At 37.4% G+C, this 16,609-nt stretch overlaps 1 protein-coding gene across 6 annotated transcripts; it reads left to right on the top strand.

Moving 5' to 3' along the window:
• The first annotated feature begins 60 nt into the window (after positions 1-60).
• On the top strand, positions 61-16,248 carry LOC117405313 (mitochondrial ornithine transporter 1-like). Of its 6 annotated transcripts, none has more exons than XM_059031265.1 (7): positions 61-168; positions 5,109-5,240; positions 8,560-8,818; positions 9,165-9,302; positions 13,214-13,386; positions 13,664-13,822; positions 14,298-16,248. In XM_059031265.1, the coding sequence occupies exons 2-7, from the start codon at positions 5,186-5,188 to the stop codon at positions 14,417-14,419; spliced, it is 906 nt and encodes a 301-aa protein (XP_058887248.1). In that variant the 5' UTR covers positions 61-168; positions 5,109-5,185; the 3' UTR covers positions 14,420-16,248. The 6 variants fall into 6 exon arrangements, with proteins under 6 accessions (XP_058887248.1, XP_058887246.1, XP_058887247.1 ...); XM_059031263.1 differs by lacking the exon at positions 61-168 and adding an exon at positions 3,944-4,149; XM_059031264.1 differs by lacking the exon at positions 61-168 and adding an exon at positions 3,944-4,128.
• Positions 16,249-16,609: the final 361 nt, after the last annotated feature.

Below are 16,609 nucleotides of genomic sequence, written 5' to 3' on the forward strand. Positions count from 1 at the left end.
AAAGTCGTGATATAAATAAATAAACAAACAAATACATAAATAAATTAAACATTATATAATATTGTATTGCCCCGTGTCATTCAAGACCCAGATATCTTAATTGATATTATCACGTAATTAGTATTGCACATCCAATCATCCATCCAGTAGATGGAGCACGAGTCTAAGGTATGTAAACAAGCTTTTATTTTTGTACCAGTTTTTATCCAGAGGGGTGTAAAAGCTAACATGTTTGATTTAAAAAAAAAAAAAAAAAAAAAAGGACTTCGTTGAAACTGTGGATACATTGGTCAAAACAACTACTGTAGTAGTTATTACACATTACAGGACGTACCGTGTGAACTGTGGTTTTCAGGTGTGTGCTGGGCTTAGCATCCTCTGTCCTTTGTGAACTGTATGGGAGCCTGATGGGTTTTTTTGTTTTGTTTTGTTTGTTTGTTTTATTTTAGTTTTTACGATATTTAGTGCTGTTTTGGAGTGAGGGGGAAAAAAAAAGATAATGAGCAATGCCGTAACGTATACAATACAAACGAGTTTAATGCAGTAAACATGTAAAACTATTATAATATTAAATCAATATGGTTATATATTGTACATTGCTACTTTACTTAGCTGTAATTTGCAATTGGATACAATTGTGCTGGGACAGTATTTGGCACCTAGGCTACAGAGTGCCAATACTGCCAGTCCAGGAAGCACAATGGAAAGTATTTGGGTCATTCTACGAAAATGGTGGCTTTCCTGTCCCGGCCTTAACCACCAGGAAAAACACTTAAAAGTGTCAGATAATGACACAAAATATATGTTTTTTGTTTTAATTGAAGTGTTTTATTGTTAATAAAACATATGCAAGACGTTATATTGCAACCCATTTTTTCTATATATTGTAGAACACGGTCAGTACCATGAAATTGGCTTGTCCCTTGGGTCAGGAGTCGTGGTTTAGTGACATATTTTGAGTTAAAAAATATATTTTTCTCCCCCTTTAAATGTCATAATACAAAGGAAAGTATTATAGTTATTTAGTGGACTACTTTAAAAACTAAAATATCAGCTAAATATTATAAATAATTTACAGGGAATAGCTGTCCCTCAATTTCATGTCACTGTTGTTAAAATTTATAAAAACCACCACTTTGAAAAAATGCAGCATCCTTGCCAACTTCTTCCTGGGTCAAAGGTTCATTGGCAGCGGGGCTGTTTTGAAAAGGACATGGTGTGTGTGCACTCTCTCTTCATATGTTAGCAATTTGATGATTAATTTGGTAATTTCATGCGAGGACTTAAGATGTGTCACTGGTGTTATACAGTTTATAGTAAGAGGAAAGGAAATTTGATTAAAATAATTGATCAAATCGCATGATTAAGTGATTTATTTATAATTTAAGAAGTGGGGTTTGGGCTAATGTGGACGTCATCTTAGATATGCCATCTTGTCTGCAGATTTGTCACTGGTGTTATCGTCATTGGTGTTACTTTTCCTGCTGGTAACACCAGTGACAATCAATAACACCACTAACTTTTTTCTCAACGTAAGGTTTTATAAAAGCTTCAACAATTATATTAATAAAGACTTATTAGCATTTTATCACTGTTTCAATATTGTAACCACATAATATGGCTTTCCTTTTGATATATATGGCAAAATTAAGTGCTGCTGAAAAGCAAAGACTACAGACAGCGCAGGGATGCTGACCCAGACCGCAGAGCAGCCTACCTCAAACAAAAACACCAGACTTACTTAAAGGATTTAGAGTCAAAAAAGAAAGAGTGAAAGATCTTACAGAAAGGGAAAAAAGACGGGAGTGAAGGAAATGGCGGGTCAGACAGGCAAAACACAGAGAGAGATTGAGGACAAGAAAGACAGTGTTGACCCCCCCATCCACTCCAGACAGTGAACCCAGTACTGCAAGGTCAGAATTTAAGACAATGTGTCTGTAGGAAGACATAAGTACTTATCTACAGAGTTACTTAAAGGGATAGTTCACCCAAATTACAAAATGAAATATTGGTTTCCTTATCATGTATGCAGTCTATGGACAAGGTATGACAGCAAGCCATGATTTTGTTTATCTGGCCACTGTTTCAAATGCTAACCATTGCTGTCATACCTTGTCAATAGATAATTCAAAGACATGCGCCTATGGTGAATGCCAAGAATGAGAAACACTCCACTGTACCACCGGCCAGACAGAAATCCAACGAAGAGGTGTCGCTTACCCAGTGGTGTCTGGAGAAGAGCACAACAGAGCAAATGAAGAACAAGAGAAAAGTAGCTTAATCACTGTGAAGAAGGATAGAGCCATAACAGAGGAAGAGCTGGTGACCCAATTCCAAGATAGGCTCTTTAAATTCAGGAGACATCTGTTCAACATCAGATGGCAGTACAGCATCTACCGGACCCTGAGGGAAAACCTGACCAATGATTGCCTGATCCATTTAGACTTTAGTGAGAACTTCACTTGCAAGTATGCTTCAGAGATCCAGTCAGTTCACTTCGGGGGGTCACACAAGCAAGTGACGCTCCACACTGGTGTCCTCTATGTGGCGGAGGAGCCCCCCATCTCCATTTTATTGTTCATATTAAATCAACACATCTTATAAAATCTGAAATTATTTGTAATGAAAAATATTACTAATAAATTGATAAAATTTGTTTGAAATAATCTTATGTTATGTCGTTGGTTTCCCATTGCGTCACTGGTGTTGCATTGCGTCACTGGTGTTCCTGCATGGCATATTGGTGTTCTGGCATCAGAGTTGCCCAGTTTCACAGAATATGGTTTTTGGATCTACCTACCTGTTACTGCATTCATTAGTAAGCATTTTAAGGATATGATCATTCAATTTTGATGACTCAACCTCAATTATTTCTAATGTTACAACAAAAAACACAATGGTAGAAATAGAAAAATGTCACACAATAGAACTTTACACATACCTGTTTAAAGTAAATTATTACTAATCAAAACAATTTCTTAATATTATCATTAACCTTTTCTGTCTTTGATTATATATGCAAATTAAATAGACAAATTACATTCTGGAAAGCCTGAATTGTCATCTAAAATATAGGTAACACCAGTGACAAAAAGGCAGCACAAGCATTTTTTAATGTAATGTAGTAAAAATATCAAAATATATTAAGCTGTCATTTAAGTTGATTTATAATGTTAAGGGGTTAACTATTAACTGACTATAAGTTTTGGTGCAAAAAAAAGAATTACATTTTTTAAAAGTTGGCTGTTCAAAAAGCCACAATTTTCGTAGAATGACCCATTTGGCACAACACAGTTTTAATTTCTTTCAACTGTCACTAGAAAGCAGCACTCCTTGCCATTCCAGTCCTGGGTCCACTCATGAGAAAATCAGAGAATCACCAAAGCGGGCCTTTGATTTACTGTGTAAACACGATAGCTGACAAGAGCCATGTCTGCCAAGTGTTTGCTTATTGGCTATTTGAATCACAGATTAAAATCTCAAAACGAATATCGACTTGCGTTTAAACACTCTCCCGAAGTCGTGAAAACACTTCAATTAAACACCTGGAGGCTTAATTTTCCTTCGCGAACACTAGTTCTATGAAGTACTTGTACAGTATGTTGCACTCAGCGTCGTAACCAGAGCTGACGTTACCGAGGTCAGACTTATTTCAACAAGCTATATAGCTGGCAGTAGTATGACTGCTTGGTATTTACTATTCAACCTCCAAAGAGGAAATTAAGGAGTGCTTTGTACTTTACCAGAATTTGTACATGAGCATTAGCATTGATGATGCAAAAAAACAACCGAGGCCACGACCTCGGTGTCCTCGTCATCATAACTGGTTGGACATGGTTGTGAAGGTTAACATCGTGCAGAAAGATAACTTTATCTTTAGGCACTAGGACCGCAGGGAGCTCCCCACAGCACAGTACGTAGCTACTTGTGTTTCCTCCTCTGAACAGACAGGTTTGGTTGAGAAGGGAAAGGGGATGGGCTTATGTCACTGATGGCAGTATTTAGTCTCACGGATATATATTATATATAAGAACCTGCTAACCCACATATTAGAAACTGTATCCCTTGTCTGTGATCATCTGTTGGGCAGATACCCTTGGGAAGTGGACGAATGACAATTAATTACACGTAAGAAGGCTATCTGAAGAGGTAACTTTTTCTTCTTCAGTGTAATAGGACTATATCTATCGGCCGTCATAAACGTCGTGATATGCAATAGATTGCACAACAGCAAAGAGTGGAGTAGAAACCAGTTATATGTTCTCGCTCGCATTCGATTGTGTTCTGATGTATGTTCTTAAATAAAAAAAAAATTACAATATTTTTTAATATTATGCTGTAACATTACAATTATGTATGTACAGTTGTCTATTTTTGTAGGGTTTTTTCAGTAACGATGTAAAATTAAGGTGACTATATGGCTCCATGTTCAGAGCGACAGTTTGGGAAAGTTCAGGCTTTTCAACTCGCAACCCAATGCATTCTGGTACGTTTTACCTGTCTCAGGTACCATTCTTACCTTTAAGAGAAGCAGGACTACGCTTACCAGAATGCACTGGAAAGCCTGAGCGGTCCTAGACTGTCCCGCTGAACACGAAGCCATATGATATGGTCACAAATGGCATTAGTAACGCTGATGTTGAGCATGGGTGATGTTGAAACACGTGGGCTGTATTGACACAAGGCCAGTGACCCTTACAAAACATAATATTTTGGACTTTAACTGCAAAGCGGTTGTGCTACAAAATACCCATCATAGTAGTACATTGTACTGGGTTCAGTAATTGTGTCCTGGTAGTTTTTTCAAGGTCACAGAGCAACAGCTGAAGGTTGAGCTTTTGAGGACCTTACCACATAGATTACACTTCATTAGAATTGGATTCAGCCATTTCCCAAGGTCACTGAATGTGTAATACTACTATAAATTCAGGTGGCCAGTTCAGAAGAATTACTGCACTTAACAAAACCCCATGCAACAAATTGTGGAATGGAAATGTGCCCTTGTCACAGACCAGAACCTGCTAGTGAACTGATTTTAACAAACATTCTATTTGCTAGGAAACTAAACAGATGCTTGTCCACTAAACTATTTTTGTTTGTCTACACAGGGTTTACTTACACAGCTTCAAGTAGGGCTGTTCACAGAAACAATAGGATTACATAGAAAGCAACAGAGAAGGACACAATGAGCCCCCATCCTGTTGTCCAGGCTGTTATTGACCTGTCTGCAGGGGCTATAGGTAAGACAACAAATACATAGGGCCATATTTTCATGGTGATTCTTTTATAATATTGTAGCTCTAATTTTATATTTAAAGCCAGACAGTGTGTGCTAACGGGGGGTGCTGTGGATTCTGTTCCCTGAGTGAGATGAAATGAGGTTAAAAGTTCTATAACCATGAATGCAGAAGAGCCTGGCTCGCTTGCTGTGGGTGGTTACACCACCTCATTCCATTTCTAACATGCTTGTTTTAAAATCTTCATTTTGGTGTTACCAAGCACATTCCTCAGGACCTAAAGTTTTCTAAACAAACAAATCCTTGTGAAATGTCTAATAAAAAAAATAAAAATTGCACAGATAAACCCAAATTTGATTCGTTGAACTAAATAGGCTGGTAAGGTTTCAAATCTGTTTGCATGGACTTTTAAAACTGGTGAAATGCAACTGAGGACTTGGATAAAATCATCCTTAATGGATTGCGTCTGTATCCAGAATCCCACAGGTTAATTGCCAGAATAATGACATTAGATAATGATAAGCCAGATCTAATAAATGCACAGTAAGCTATGAGGATTGACAAACCACACTTTAGGGGTAACCCCACAATGGAGCTTCTGGGGATAGCGTGACTATGATATGCCAGCTGGAGCAGATGAGTTTAGGGTGCAAGCTTTAAAACAATGGAAAGTCAGTGACAGTCAGGGAAATACTTGACTCAGCACTGCATTGTGAAAGGAAATCAGAGGCGTGCATTATATCTCAACAAAACAGCATTATTTTAGTTCAGTATACACAAAACCACATTCTTTTTTAAGTTACCTTTTGCCCTGGTACAAATGTGGCTTTTCTATGTGTTTTTCTCTTTAACTTAACTGCATTTTCATCAGGAACATACAAACGTGGAAGCTTGTCTGTTGTTAATGAGCTGCTTGCTTTGATGAGATGTTTATTTTACTATTCTAGACAAGTTGTGCAGGCTTCATCACTTTTGATGTTGGGAGAGGTGACATTATGTTGCAGTTAAGAGTACTGTGGCAGAGCAGGGCTCTGCCCTTGTAAATATTGGCAGGGATGGGGTTAAATTCTCCTCCCTGCCCAGGTTCTCAGGTGGGAATAATGAACAATCAATTAGCACCCAGCCACCTGACATAAAAGGAGGCCTCAGCACCTCAGTAGGGAGAGGAAGCAAGGGTGTTTTTTCTTTGTGTGCTGTTTTTGTTAATTTTGCAATCCAGTGAAGGCAAAGCTCAGCCTGGAAGCCTTATTTTTGTAAGTTTTACTTTGTGTTTATTGTCTTTGTGTTTTAAGAACCTTTTTGTTTGGCCCTCGTGCCTGTTTATTTTGTGTTTTCTATTTAATAAAAGTATTGTGTTTGAACTGCAGTCTGTCTCTGGGCCTCATCCCTTGCGCCATCCTGTCACGTGGGGTGTGTGAGAAGTGGGATATAGCACCTCCAGGATGTTCAGAGCAGTATTGCAGGTTTTTTTTTCTTTCTGAATAGCAAATTTTTTTGTGAGCTTTTTTTTTTTTTTGGAAAAAAAAGGATGGGAGGAAAAAGGAGGAAGAGCTGCAAGAGGCAGCAGCAACAGCTGCAACTGGGGGACATCAGCCTGATCTACGTAGTAGATGAGTGGTGCCCGGGTTGTGGGGAGTTTGGGCACACAGTGGCCATCTGCCCCACCCAAACAGAGGTGAGGAGAAGGAGAGAAGAAGAAAGGCACGAGGCCAAACAAAAAGGTTCTTAAAACACAAAGACAATAAACACAAAGTAAAGCTTACAAAAATAAGGCTTCCAGGCTGAGCTTTGCCTTCACTGGATTGCAAAATTAACAAAAACAGCACACAAAGAAAAAACACCCTTGCTACCTCTCCCTAGTGAGGCGCTGAGGCCTCCTTTTATGTCAGGTGGCTGGGTGCTAATTGATTGATCATTATTTCCACCTGAGAACCTGGGCAGGGAGGAGAATTTAACCCCATCCCTGCCAATATTTACAAGGGCAGAGCCCTGCTCTGCCACAGGTACATTATTGTAAAAATACCTTCTGCAAATTCTTGCTAATAAATGTTTTTCCTTTTTCAAGGCAAGTGTGTTTATAGTCTGTTATAGTGTAAGTACGATATTTACAGTAATCTATCGGAGGTTATTGTAGGGTATTCAAATGATATTTTTTGTAATAAAAAGTGTGTGGTGGCCTATACTTTAAAAAATGCTGTAGTTCTTCCATGTTTGTACCACTGTCATTTTTTTACATATCAGTTAAGTGCTACTGTATGTACTGTATGTTAGTTAAGACATCTCTGTTTGCAAGACATGCTTTCTAGGACAATTTGTCCTGGAAATTGTCCCTACGCCAATGCTTTCTTTACTGTCATTAACGAAACCAACTGGTTCCCCTGTTGACTGGCGTGCTGTGCAGCCAGTGCTGATATTAAATTGCTTTTGAAGAGAAACAGTAACAGACTCATTTAAAATAATTTCTTTAACATAGTGCACTACCAGATATTGTTTTGTTTTGCATTATGGAAACAGTACAGAATTCATTTTACAGTACTGGATTTTTCACAGTAAAGAATAGATGTGTGTGTGTGGTTCAGTTTTCTAGAGATAAACATGTTGGCTTTTGAAGTGAACTGATTATAGATAACTTATTTTATTAGAGATATTCCATTTTCCTTTTGACTACTGGAAATGGGGAGTAGTGTTGAGACTAGACTTTAATAACATAATTTCATTGTCCCATATTGTACCTCTTTGTGAATTTGGCACATTCAATGCATGTCTATATTTAAACAGTGCAATTCAGTTCACTAAATAAGGCCTATTTGTTTCCAGTGATTTGTGCCCTAACATTTGCTGTGACACCTCCATAGCGACACCGCTCCAATTTACTTGGCATGTACAGTCAAATCAAATAAAAATAAAAGCAACATAATAATATTTTCTAAGAATACAATATTAAAAAGAAAGCAGCTTCAAATTACATTTTAGATTTCTTTTTTAAACTGTGCCTTGCCTTTTTATAAGTAGTTTTGAGTTTCATTGATGTTTCTTTAATGGTCCGGGACAGTGCTTTGCACAGTTTTGAAAGCCCAGCAACTTTAGTTTTCTCTTGCACCTTCATCATTCTGGTTTTGGCTGCCCTTTAGTTTGACCCCTCACTGAACCTGCTTTGTTTTTCTAAAGTGGTGCCTCTGAAGTTTACACAGGGGGTTTGTCAAGAGGCACCTGTTAATTAGTGCTATCATAACACTACGTTCATACATCATACAATCAAATGTTTTAATTTAAAGCTACTTGCTCTTTAATGCATCAGTATATTCTTCTTTCTGTTTTTTAGGAGGAACAGCCTGTGTGCTCAGCGGTCAGCCCTTTGACACTGCCAAAGTGAAGATGCAAACATTCCCAACCATGTACAAAGGCTTTGTGAATTGTTTTATAAGCACATACAAGCAGGTCGGTTTCCGAGGACTCTACCACGGTACTACCCCGGCTCTCATGGCTAACATTGCAGAGAATTCTGTTCTCTTCATGTGTTACGGCTTTTGTCAGCAGGTAGTTAGGAATCTGTCAGGAATAGACAGCAAGACAAAACTCAGGTGAGGGCTGGACAACACCAACAGGAACGTAGGCTTGCTCAATAAGAAATGCTAGACCCTGTTTTCCTTCATTTCCCTTAATAATTTCTAGAATCCTTGCCCTGCAAAAGGGGTCATTTTTTTAACAAATCTGTGTGTAATTGTACAACAATGTAACAGGTATGAATACACACACATACAGGTGTGCAAACTGTCCTATTGTAACCTAATAATTACAGTAAAGTTACATTTTGTGAAGTGGAAAACCATATTTGATATGTATTCTTGCTCTTTGGTGTTTTCAAAGGTTGTATCTAAATTATCCCTCTAATCCATGCATTCTTATTTTTCTCCCTTCACTTTGCAGCGATGTGGAAAATGCTCTAGCTGGCTCGTTTGCCTCAGTATTCTCCTCTCTGGTCCTGTGCCCAACGGAGCTGGTGAAATGTCGACTCCAGGCCATGCATGAAATGGAGGTGTCGGGCAAGATAGCAAAAGGGCAAAAGTAAGTTTGACAGGAGTGGCATCATAGTATCAGTCAAGCCTTGTAACATTGTTTTTATTTACACCAATTTCAGTAGCGTTTATTTTGTTACCAGGTGGAAAAAATATTGTAAATGCAGAAAGATCTTAATAGAAATGAATCTAATGTTGTTACTCCCTTTACAGCATTTCAAATTCAACTATATTTTCTTATCAATTTCCTTTAAAAGGGTATTACAGTGTTTTTTATAACTTGAAAATATCTAAATAAAACAAAACATTCGCTGAGTAACAGTTATATGTTCCTTTAATTATAAACAATATCTTTTAAAATAAATTTGGTAATTTGAAATACAATTAAAAGTCGGTAGCTATCCACTTTGCAAGTCCACTGTTTATACAGGGTGTCCCACTGAAAGTAGTACAAGTATTACAACGTACATATAAATAATAAATACATAATCACATGATGGAGCAGCACTGACATGTACGGGAATCCTCATTATTGCAAACTCGGTTTATACCCTGTATCGTATGGACACGATGTAGCTTGATTCACAGACTTGCAGAAATCCTGAATTTAAAAAAAATATATATTCTGTCGTAACTGACTGTTTTATTTGTTGTTCTGTTGTTGAAGAAGAACTGATAGAATGTGTATTTTGATAAGTGGAGTCGTGTTTACAGCACGCAGCTGGTACAGCAGACTAGGTGCATTCTGTGATACTGGAACTAACAGATACAAGTAACAGTCTTTCCATCCAATGAACTGTCAGAAAGTTTTAAAAAATAAACTTCCCATAAGTCCTTCACTTTTAGTGCTTAGCTCTACGATGCAATTCTGTGACTAACTTTCAATCCGAACGACAACTTCACTGACTGCGTTGCATGCACTCAAATATATTAAAATAGTGCCGCAGGGAATTAATTACGGTATGCTGAGAGGGTCAAAATACACACACACACACACATATATATATATATATATATATAATTAGGGCTGTCAATTAATCGCAGTTAACTTCATTTTTGTCCTTGTATTCACTCCAACCTCAAAATCAAATTAAACTTCAATGTAACCTAAATCTTGCATTAAATCCATTTCAGTAAAAGTTCTTTTAACCCCCAAACAAAATTAAACCAAGTTGGGTTGTCCCAGTAAGCTACGACAAATGAATACTTTATCCTCTGCTGGGGATGAAATCTGATGAAACTGGGTTGGGACATTCTTTAGCACAACTTATTGAAAATATCAGAATCTGGGCACAGAATGAAGTGCCTATCTGTCTTTACATAGGGATATCTGTTGCACTTTTATTTTTTACATCTATCTGGAGAACTGACATACTTGTTTTTGTATCTTGTCTTTAGTTGTTTCATAATGGGTGTGTAACCTTGATATGTTTAAAAAAAAAAAATTGGTAGCTCTTTGTTCTGGGCTGTTGCCAGTGCTAACATGTTATTTATTTATGGTATGCTTACTTTTCAAATTGCAGCTACATAGTTATAAGTGAAGGAGTGTATTTGCTATCTAAATAAATTGACCTTGATGGTTTCACCTAACTGATTTGAGGGTTGTTGTCATAACAGCTATTCTCAGCCAAAATATTGTGAATGCATTTCTGGCTGGAGGATTGGCTCAGGTGCCTCTGTTTTAATACAGAGATTTGAGCAGCACTTTAGATTACAGGATATGAATTGTGTTACATTGCAATTACTGGTAATTAACAATGGTTACTACTCTAACACAGTAAAGTGTAATTACAGTATTCAAATTTAAGACGCGCTTTTTTAACCAATTATTTTTTCTTAAAACTGGCCTGCATCTTAAATTCAAGTATAGAGATGTGTGTATTAAAATTGTCAAAAAAAGACATGACTACCCGAGTACACAAACAGGAATGTGACTGGCTGCCAAGAAAAGACGAACAAAGACATCACTGCCCGAATACACAAGCAGCAACGGGATTTATTGCCAAGAAAAGATGAACCAAAGCGTTACTGCCCAATCTCGAATCATTCATGACATACAGGCAGTCATTTTCAAAGAAGCGGCATTATCTTCCTGCGGAATTCGAAGAGAAGCTTTTACAATTTTAGCATTTTGTTACTAGGCTCTGTTCTACCAAACAGTATCAGCTTGGACAGATCGGAAATGCTGATCAGACCCCCGTATTTTTCGACATGCCAAGCAGTAAGTTCGCAAAAAGGATGAAAAACAGGTGCAAGTAATCGCGACTGGAATGGGGAAGCAACACATAACTGTAATGCTCTGTATGACAACATACGTCGTTTACTTATATGTGGAATGGAGAATGTATCTTTGTAAAAGCATCTTTATTTTATATTTTATTTATTCCTCAAATTGAGTTTGGGAAAATTCGAAGGAATACGGTACATGGAAATTATTGTTACCTGATGTAATTACTTGGTAAAGCATGACACAGGTCATTCCCATTTAATTACACCCGTTTTCTACCAATTGTTACATGTTATGACATGGTTATATATGCTTAGTGTTCCACGTTTCCGATTTTTTGTCTTTAAAAAACTTTTCCGGGAATTTTTTTCGGAGTATATTTTACATATATTAAAATAGGGATAAAATCGGTAAAAAAAATAAGTTATAAATAATTGAAACATTGGTAAAAATCAGGAGGGGGGGGGGGATCTCAGTATACACACTTTACATGTGGAATATCACATAGCGGTTCTGGTTTCTGATTAAGTTTAATGTCCCTGGCATGTATGATGAAGCAGAATATGTGCAAGTCGTAAAAATTAGCTGGTACTTTGCGAACGTTTGGGCAATCGCTGTGCTGACAGAAATAGTATCTACAGTAGATGTAGGAGATATGAACATGACATCAGCACAAAACAAGCCAGGTTTATTTGCCTTGACGTGCAAGCCATTGGGAGACACGTCAAAAATAACCCTGGACATTTCCATCAATGTGTTCCATATAAGTTTACCAACTATATCATCACCATTTTCTTTCAGATATTTACGATTAAGATTGTCAGCGTTAGTCAGTGTTTTAGCTGATGGACAGATAGTACTGTGGCACAAAGTCACCAATACATACCTCTCTGCAATACACAGTGGCTGTCCAGCAAAGCACAGCGCTCTGACAAACTCATTAACAGTCATTCTGTGCCTTGTTTTATTAAAGCGTGTGTAAAAGTCAGAGAAATTGATTGCTTGTCTCTCAGTTCACTTTCTTGTTTTAGCTTAATGTGTCGCTTACTTTCAGTATGTTCTTTTATTTTGTCAGCGAGAACATGTACCTCAAAGCAGCAGTATTTGCAGCGCTATGCATCCTCTGCCTCATCTGGCCCACTTCTGCTATTTTTGCCTTTTGTATACTTCGAAACATTCATTTTCTTTTGAATATTCATAAACTGATATACATTTTCTCCCCATTCCACATACAGTAAAAAATCTTATATTTTCGTGTATTTCAATTTAGTTTTTGATCAAGCTAGTAGTTACTACGCCCAGCAATTGCCACAATAATCAGACTTTGATTGGCCAACATAATCAGGTGATAGTGAACTGAAGTGTGTTTGTGAAGTGACAGAGAACCATGTTTGAACGTTATTTGATGTCTAAACATCTGCTGTACCCTAGGATACAGTGTAGGGCTGCTTATTACAATGTCGGAGTCAAAATAAAACCGCATTTTAAACAAAATATTGTGTATTTCCTAGAAAATAGTACCTGGAAAATATTAAATAGACAAAAATCGGGTATAAATCAGTAAAAACCGACGTCCAGTTAAAAAATCCTATCATTTTTCGGTAAAATTCGGAATAAACGGAAACGCAGAAAACTACGTATGCTACATAAACTAAAGTACAGAAAGTACAAAAATGTCACTGTTTTTTCAAGCGTAATAAAGTATGCTGTCTGTTCTTGCATTCTGTCTCCAGCACGGTGTGGTCAGTGGTTAAAGGAGTCCTGCGCTCCAACGGTCCTCTGGGGATGTACCAGGGTCTCACCAGTACTCTGGTCAGGGAAGTACCCGGATACTTTTTCTTTTTTGGGGGCTATGAATTCAGCCGCAGTGTATTCACTTCAGGAGGCAAATCCAAGGATGACTTGGGTAAGTATCATTTTCAGCTTTTAGTGATAATGTAAACATTTTTTAATATTGGAGCCTTTTGACAAAATGTTTGCTGCTAGTACACTTCTGTACTGTAGGCAGGTGTAAGTCCTGCACCAGTTTAGATTGTAGTACATTTTGATTACTAAGGTAAAAGAAACAAACCGCTCTGTGACAATTTTAGCATCCTCTGTCGTTTATATCAATTGAATGGGTCTGCTTGGTCATTCTTATTGTCGTGGCTTGACCTGATCAAGGTTCCTGTGCTTATGTGTAGGTGTCCTTCCTGTGGTATTCAGTGGTGGGTTTGGAGGGGCTTGTCTCTGGCTCTCTGTGTATCCGATCGACTGTGTCAAATCCAGAATCCAGGTCCTCTCCATGGCAGGGAAGCAGGCCGGCTTCCTCAAAACCTTCACCAGTATCGTTAAATACGAAGGTAGGCGCTTTTCTTGTTTCAAAAATGTTACTTACGTTTAAAAATCATTACTTCATATTCATAAACGTAAGTAATAGATAAAATATAAGCATTCGCTAGCCAGCAAATACAGTACTTTTCATAATTTTATAAAATGGGCTATGCAGAAGTTTTTTTTTTTTTAGAACCCCCTCCCCATACAGTTTGTTCACATTACAGAACGTACATTTAGTAGTGAATGTATGTATGTGCAATGTGTCTTTTACTTGAAAAGTAAGACATTTAGTTTATCTTTTAACTGCGTTGTCTATTGGACATATTGGCCCCATTCACAAACCCTGAGTTATTTTCAGGATTTATAGGGCCTTACAGTCCAAGTTTATTGAATGTCTCAATACAGTATTTGTAGTGTTTCATATCAAGTGAAGGTTATACTAAATGAGACCAGCCATGTGCTTTCATGTTTAAAGTTGTTTGGGTCTTGTTTCCCCACCAGGAATACCAGCCCTGTACTCCGGCCTGACTCCAACAATGATCCGCACCTTCCCAGCCAATGGTGCACTGTTCCTGACCTATGAGCTCAGCAGGAAGATGATGATGAAGCAGTTTGACACTTGAGCTATGTGCCGTCTACCTCGCCTTCTGTTTGGAGAAAGACTGATTGCTTTAAAGACTTTTTTTATATGGGGTTCATACAAGCCGTCTACTATTATTATTATTATTTATTTCTTAGCAGACGCCCTTATCCAGGGCGACTTACAATCGCAAGCAAATACAAATACATTCAAGTGTTTACAATATAAGTCATACTAGGTGGTGATACACAGCACTAGGGTCCGTCAGACATGTTTTTATCATTTAATTGTACATTAAAGGCCACCTCTTTAACTCAGTCCGGAAGTGCTCGCTTTGATTCAGAAATAGAGCTAGTCAAGGCTATGGACCTTGATGTTTCTACCCCAGTGTCGAAACATAATCTAAATCAACATTTATTGCATGCCACTCGGAGGAATAATATTGAAATTAAAGGGTGCTAATACTTACAGTATTAGTAAACTAATACTGTAAGTAAACTAGATGTGAAACCTAATGAACTAGAATTACTTCTCCAAAAGGGACATCACATTTTACTGTCCATGCAGTACATTAGTACAATGTTGTAGTATTGACTTATCTGTTGTTGATCTGTTTAATGGACAGCTCGCACAAATGTTTTTCATATTCTGCCAAGAACTCCTTTTCTCTTCTTTAAAAGCCTTTAATACTTGAAACGGTACTTTATGTTAAGTATAATTTCTATAAAATTCAGAAACCATTTTTTTTTTGTGGTTTCTGAAAGTGTTTTTTTCTAAATGACTTTTAAAAATGTATTTATTGGTTTAGTTGCTAGTACTGGTCTAACATGCATCTACAGTATGATTAACAGTTCCAATAATGTGTAACTTGCGGTGTTGTAACATCAAGCATATTGCAGCATTAATAGCAATGTTTCTCAGCAGTGAGTAACGAGAAGAGAGGAAATATTTTAGTGTATTTTTTAAGTTAATGCAGAAGACTTCTTGATCCTTGTTTTAATAAGAAAAAAACACTTTTTAATAATGTTTTCTTAATTTGTCTCTTCCCACCAAAACTGTTTCTTATTAAAGACTAAACACCATTGCCAAAAAAAGGAAATATAATTTCAAACTGCATTATCTTTCAAAGCTAAAACTGCAATATGAAAAAAAAATAGCATGAAATATAACACTAGACTCTCTCCGAGTCAAGACCTATACTGTATACAGTAGTAACTTGGTTAGAAGGGTTGTAAAAAGACAATCTGGAGGAACGTGTGAGGGGATGGAGATTTACTTTACTAAAATAATGACAGTGATCTGCTGGAGAGAAAGTGAGGAACAGGATGGAGCAGAAAATGCAGTTACATTTCTCCAATGTTGGCAAAAGTTACAGGGACTAAATTATTTAAACGTGACACCTGAGTTGTTTGGAATCTCTTTAGAAAGCATTTTATTTTAGGGGGATATCGAAGATCACATGGGCGCTACAGTAAGAGAAGTGATGGAGGTGGTGGGGAGCATAACAATCTCAGGAGGGCAAGATTCCTGCTCCTTGTAAATTATATATTGTTCATGTCTGTCCGGTCAGGAATTACAACGTTAAACTCTTTGTTACCAGTATTGCTGCTTCTATTGATGTGACTATGATGTTGACAGAAAACCAGATGCTCATCAATAGAAAGGGTAAAAAAACATTTTGTTTTGAACAATGTTTCCATATTCTTCGACCATGGTGTGTTTACTGCCTTTATAGATGAGCTTCAGTACATGTCCACCTACTTGCAACCTGTTAACACTGGTCTTAAGTATACATCTCATAGTGTGTTGAATACTCATGTTCTTAAGTTAAAATACAGTTAACTATTAAAAAGTCTGTTTTGGCGAGTTTGATATTTGTATTTTTTTCTTTCATTGTGGCATCTTATGTTTCCTCTGAATTACCATATTCATAACCCATTTAGTCATGGTTCTTCATCCAAACTATACTCGAGTGCAGGCTATGGGGCTGCAGACGTTGGTGTGACATGCAATGTGGTCCCAGGCTCTGCAGTCATCATTGCAAACATTCATTTTTGTGACAGTACCACCGTTGGAATGATACTGTATCTGGATCGCTATGTAATTTGATAAGCGTGTCATGTTCTATTGATTCTGCTAAGGTAAGACAGCAGATCAGACAGACTGATGGAGGGCTGATGGTACGTGCTTGGTTGACAGGTGCTTCTGTATCCAAGACTGTTGTCTGAGATTT

This window comes from Acipenser ruthenus, chromosome 9 (genome assembly GCF_902713425.1).
Source record: "Acipenser ruthenus chromosome 9, fAciRut3.2 maternal haplotype, whole genome shotgun sequence".
Lineage (NCBI taxonomy): Eukaryota > Metazoa > Chordata > Actinopteri > Acipenseriformes > Acipenseridae > Acipenser > Acipenser ruthenus.

What these genes read in the sequence shown, in the direction of transcription:
- LOC117405313 (XM_059031265.1), top strand. Translation starts at nt 5,186, where the DNA reads ATGAGCCCCCATCCTGTTGTCCAGGCTGTTATTGACCTGTCTGCAGGG. An exon ending in AAGATAGCAAAAGGGCAAAA is followed by an intron (nt 9,303 to 13,213) that starts GTAAGTTTGACA and finishes TTCTGTCTCCAG; the next exon opens with CACGGTGTGGTCAGTGGTTA. An exon ending in CAAATCCAAGGATGACTTGG is followed by an intron (nt 13,387 to 13,663) that starts GTAAGTATCATT and finishes GCTTATGTGTAG; the next exon opens with GTGTCCTTCCTGTGGTATTC.